The sequence below is a fragment of the Marmota flaviventris genome, chromosome 9 (assembly GCF_047511675.1).
Source record: "Marmota flaviventris isolate mMarFla1 chromosome 9, mMarFla1.hap1, whole genome shotgun sequence".
Classification (NCBI taxonomy): domain Eukaryota; kingdom Metazoa; phylum Chordata; class Mammalia; order Rodentia; family Sciuridae; genus Marmota; species Marmota flaviventris.
In genome coordinates this window covers 127,859,236-127,864,821 of record NC_092506.1, presented here as the reverse complement: position 1 = coordinate 127,864,821, position 5,586 = coordinate 127,859,236, and the positions used below count along the sequence as shown (strand labels likewise).

Below are 5,586 nucleotides of genomic sequence, written 5' to 3'. Positions count from 1 at the left end.
AGAGATGAGAATTTATTATTTAATCCAGCAGTTCTTTCTTTATGAACATCTATAAACCATTACACATTTAAGAACACTTACATTAGGAATGTGAATTGTAAGTCTACCTTGCCATTTCTCTCAATAAAAAACATATTTTGAAACACAGAAGATTTTATTGCTTACACCAACAAGAGGAAACTGGAATTCAAAAAGGTCTAATGCTCAAGGAACAGCATCTTTCAAAAAAATAATTGTGGACTGCCTTTTGAAATGCCCATCAGTTTTGCCATTGCTAACAACAAGTGTGGCTTTTATAATACTCCAGAACTAGGAGAAAAGTCAAACTTTTGTTACTCTCCATTTGTGCCTTAAAAAATACAGGACTTAAACACAGAGCAGAGGGGTGAGTATTGGGGTGTCGCGTAGGGGACGTCTCATTGGGAGGATCGAGGTGCCCACCGTTTCAGATACTTGACTTCTTCATGCCCACGAGGTCTTAATCCTGGGGTTCTTCTGAAAAGACTCAAAAACCTGAGGTAAATCAAATCACACACACACATATACACACAAATACACAATATTTACATTTTAAATTCTTATTTTGTGAGATGGCTTGAGAAAAACTGGCATACAGGTTTCCTGCGGGATTAGGCATTTCTCATTATTTCTTGGTTTATTGCTTCCCTGTCGGGCTTTCAGCTTAATAAACATGTAGCAAGCTCTAATCACAAGTGAAGAAAAATGAAGGTACATGACAAAACACAACACACTGGAGACACTTGTTCAAATATTTTCTCCAAAAACAAAAACGACTATCCATTTCACTTATTTTGATTTGGGGTTCCATTCAAAATGTATATATATATAAAAAAATCTTAGCAACTAGATGAAGACTGGGTTCCATTAAAAAAAAAAAAAAGAGCAAAGAAGCCTGCAGTGTATGTCTTCACTGAATTTTTTACATGGATTCAAGATTTAATTCTACTTGTATACACAGCATCTTTATTTTCATCTACCGCATTTAGAGATCACATGGTATGCACATGTACGGTTTAAGGTCTAAGTAGAGTATGTCTATCTCATAACATGATCTTGAAAACTCATAAATCACAGCCCATTTAGTTCATGATTATGAGGATGCATGCAATCATCTTCAAAGCCGTTGCCATCCACACTCAGAACAATTCACCTGGCATCTTGTAGAGACCTCACCTTCCTCCCTTGGCATCTGTCTTCAGGTGAATCAAGTGGCAACCCAGAGGCCAGCGCTCAGCACCAAATGGTCAGTGTCGCCCCCCATCTTCTCGCTGGGATCCCGTCACCAACACCTACTCAACCCCTAAGTTGACACCCACAAGAGCCTTCCCTGCACCCCGCCTCAGCCACAGGATATCACAGTGAAGCGCTTAGAAACACAAGACATGTTGTGGAGCACGATGCCCAGGAGGAAGACCAAGACACAGGCCACCAGGATGACAGTGCACACGCCCGACCAGGTGGAGCTTTTCACCACGCCCCGCCTGTCCGGCTCCTCGGCCACTGCCTCCTGCGGAGCCCCGCCTTGCAGCGGCTGCTGTTCCGCAGGGATGGTCACCACCGTGACGGACTTCTGCTGGCTCCCGGGGAGCAGGCGGCAGCCCATGTCTCCGGGCAGCAGTGTGCGCTCCTTGGAGATGGGCAAGGGCAGCATGTAGCACCCATTGCTAGGAAGTTTGATGAAGACCGGGGTGTGCTCGGAGGTGTGCGGAATGGCGATGACGGCCAGGACCTCGGGGTCATCGGGCAGCTGCGACACGGAGAAGCCAGGGGGCAGCTTGGTGATGCTGCGGCACCAGGGGCACCTCACGTCCTTCTGGCTCGTCCTCATCTGCTGGAGGCACACCGAACAGCAGGTGTGTTTGCAATCCAGCAGCTTGGGCCTCCGCCGGGGGCTGTAGTAGTTGAAGCAGATCTGATATTCCAGCAGCGAATCCTGGGACAGCGTCTCCATGGTGGACCGTGAGCAGCAGGGGCAGCGCCAAGACCAAGGGCAAGGAGCCGGTACTCGGAGGCCTCCACTCTGCCTTTCCAGTGCCGCCGAGGGAGCTCACAGGCATCTAGCATTCGTGGGCGTGTTCATTTCTTTCTCCGCAGCGCGCTCGGGCGCTCGCTACACCGGCGGCGGCAGCATCGCTGGGTGGTCCCGGCGCGCCCGCCCCGCTCAGCCAGACGCACGCCGCGGGCCGGCGGTCACCCGCTCCTCCCGCGGCGGGCTGCGGGGCGGCGCGGGCAGCGCGGCGGCGGCGCCTGCAGCCCAGCTCTCCGCCCGGCCCTTCGGGCGGCGCCCCACCTGCCCGGCCGCCCTCCGCGTCCCCGGTCGGACACCGCCTTCAGGCGCTCGGCACCGAGCGGGGCGAGAACCATTTGTTCTTATCAGGCACACTTTATTTACTATGAGAAAAAAAGCACATGATAATGTGTTGGCAGCTCAGAATGCTGAAAGATACCTCAATGATTTAAGGAAACAAAATGCTCTCAATAGACAAAAATAAACTGAAATGGATTTCAAATTTAAACTTGTGGAAAAATATCCTTCTGTGCTTGATGTTTCATATTCAGTCTTTGCCAGCAGAATTCCCCAAATAGTTCCTCACCATTGAGTCAAACTTCATGTGAAATAAGACCTTCTCATTCGGAAAAGAAGGGTCCACTCATACTCTCACCTTTGGTGCCATTGGGAGGAGAAAGAGGCCAAAGGGCCCAGAGAATCCTCTGGACCATCTTATCAGCAGTTTAAAAAGAGAATCAAGCTGTGATTTGTGAAGTGATCTTCAGAGAGCACCTTCTGGTGCTGGGCCCCTGGCACCTCCATGGGAACAGGCCCATAGGATAATGATCCTGCCACCAGCCACATCTTCCTCTACAAAGGCAAGATGGATGTTATTCTAATTATGGTAGTAGACCATCTTGATAAGCAGAAGTCAGAAGTTCCAATATGCTGCCCTTGGATTAATTGAATGGGCCTCATCTTCAGAAATGAAAGCCAGTAGAAAGGATACCAAGTTGATCTTGGTGATTCCAATGAAACTGATTCATCTCTCCCTGCTGGAATCCAAGCAACTGACTCTGGCTTTGCTTTCTTACCTTTCCCTCATATCAAACATCCATTGTTTCCAATGGATCCAAGGAGTAAGTTCATGAGAAGAGGACCTTTTTTCTTCCACCTCCTTCAGAAAACATGTATGGAGCATCTCAAGAATATTTTCCAACCAAGGCCACCACCCCGTCCATTCTCAATGGGACCATGATGTTTTCTTCATTATCTACAGCCAGAGCTGGATTTCCTCTCTCCCCTGCATTCTGAAAGTAGAAGTGAGTTCCCTTCAGGGTGGATTCCACCTTCAAAAGATTCTGCTACTGAACATTCAGAAGTACAACAGGAAACTTGACAATAATTTTTTATCTGCCTTCAAAAGTAATATAGTTCTCATTTTTAGTTTATGTAAGTGCTTTTATTTAAGTGATTATAATTTTGCTTCAATTGAAGCTTGATGAGATTATAATTCTGAGGATAGTATTTTATAAATAAAGATGGTTTATAAATCTTATGAGTGAATTATTTCCATTTTATCTTATTTAAGAGAGTATAACATTTAATTTGAGTAATCCACTATTATATGAGCAACAGACAGAGTTTTAAATATGTAATCTTTCAGTTGGGGAGATTTTAAATTCCAAAGACTGTCCCTTTATACAAAGAACCTATTTACTGTGATTGTAGCAAATGTGAAAGTAATTTTATGCTTAATGAAAGATTTTAATTGATTTAAAGTCTTGTTTGGCATTGATAATGATAATAAAAATCTGCTACTTTTTCCATTAAAAAAAGTTATAACTAGAGCATATTAAGAGTAAGCCAGGAAACACAATTAAACATGTCATGGAAATAGGAGATTTTGAATACAGAAAAAAATTACAATTCTCAGAAAACTTATAGGAGTTGAAAACCATAATTTAAGTTCACCCTGTCCCTGTTTTTTCTTACATCTTCTTTATTTCATACACATGATGCTGATATGGGGAGTGTTCTAGTCTTTGTTTTGTTCCCAGGGAGAGTTTTGTAAAATGCAAATAAATTATTAGGACACTGAAATAAAGAAACAAAGACATAACTCAAAATTTTGTTATTGTTAGATTCAATAAGCATAAAATGACTGTGCTAAACTACTATAACATGTTTGAAGTTCTTAAGTTCAATTTCTATATCATTTCAAATAAGTAATAATTTCCAAAACTGCACCAGTCCAGAGGTGACACTTTGAACAATGCTTCCTTGATAGAGACCAAGAAAGAACATTTATTAAAAATACCCTAATTAAGAATTAGTGGTTAAAGCTTTTTTTCAAGTATAAATATGTTCTTCAGTTTTTTGTGAAGATTATATATTTAAGTCTAAAATAAATACAGTAATATAACTTTCTTCTTAAATATAAACAGTAGCTTTATCACAATTGATGGCCAGTGAAGACTTTCAATGATACTTGATCCCACAATTAATTTAAATGAGGAAAAAGTTGGGCCTTGAAAAAGAAACTCTACAAGTTCAATAAATCTAATCTGTTTTCTCTCAAAAGTAACATTGGTTGTTAAATCAATCCTATAAATAATTTTTACTTTCCAGCATAAAACATTACTCGCTCTAAATAAGTGGATGGCAGTCTACATCCAAAGTTTCTATAAAATGGGCTGACTATTCCCCACTGATATTAATCAAGAACTACTTCTGCCCTAACTACTGTAGGAGAATAGTTGCTAGTATAGTTCATGTTTTACATCAAGAAACCGAAAATAATATAATTTCATGTTGAAAACAGTACTGAAATGCCTAAATACCATGATACAGTCCTATAAAAAATTATAGCTTCAGAATAAAAACCGGAAGGGCCCTTTTAAATATGACAGCATTTAGTGAATCAGGTTCCAACATTGTTTACAGCTCTAAAAAATGACAGTAAAATAAAATAAAACAATATTAAAATTCGGCAATTTATGGAAAAAATAAGGAAGCATTAAATCAAAAAAAAGTAATATATACAGTACATGTTTACATGTACTTTACCTAAATAATTGGGCTGTTATTGTAAAAATCAAAATTTCCACAACTAAAGAGGAATACTCCTCCTGATATTCACGCTGTCATAATTAAAGAAATAGTCTTTTTTTACATGACTAATGTGGATAAATATAGTACAAGTGAATGAAACTAATAGGTATATGATTAAGCGTTTTATTTATGACTTTTTAAAGTTGTTGATTGACCTTTGCTTTACTCGTTTATTTATATGTAGGATACAGAATCAAACCCAGTGCCTCACACATGCAAGGCAGGAGCTCTGCCACTGAGCCACAACCCCAGTCCATGATTATGTTCTAATAACCACTAATAATAATCTAAAAATATAATGAGGATATCTACATTATAAAATAAATACAAGCCCAAAATAGATAACCAATAACAATTAGGCCTGAATTATTTTCAAATACTCTATTCATTACAGGGATTCCTTGATTCTATAGTGGTTTTACCAAAGGCCTGAAGAAGTATTTCCTAGCACTTGGCCACCA

The 5,586-nt window shown here is 40.8% G+C and overlaps 1 protein-coding gene across 1 annotated transcript; it reads right to left on the bottom strand.

The window, feature by feature from the left end:
- On the bottom strand, window positions 1-2,278 carry LOC139707150 (E3 ubiquitin-protein ligase RNF152-like). The gene has a single exon (XM_071617202.1). The coding sequence runs from the start codon at window positions 1,970-1,972 to the stop codon at window positions 1,361-1,363; it is 612 nt and encodes a 203-aa protein (XP_071473303.1). The 5' UTR covers window positions 1,973-2,278; the 3' UTR covers window positions 1-1,360.
- Between the last annotated feature and the right edge of the window lie 3,308 nt (window positions 2,279-5,586).

Excerpts from the sequence above, each read along its gene's own strand:
- LOC139707150 (XM_071617202.1), bottom strand. The coding sequence starts at position 1,972 with ATGGAGACGCTGTCCCAGGATTCGCTGCTGGAATATCAGATCTGCTTC.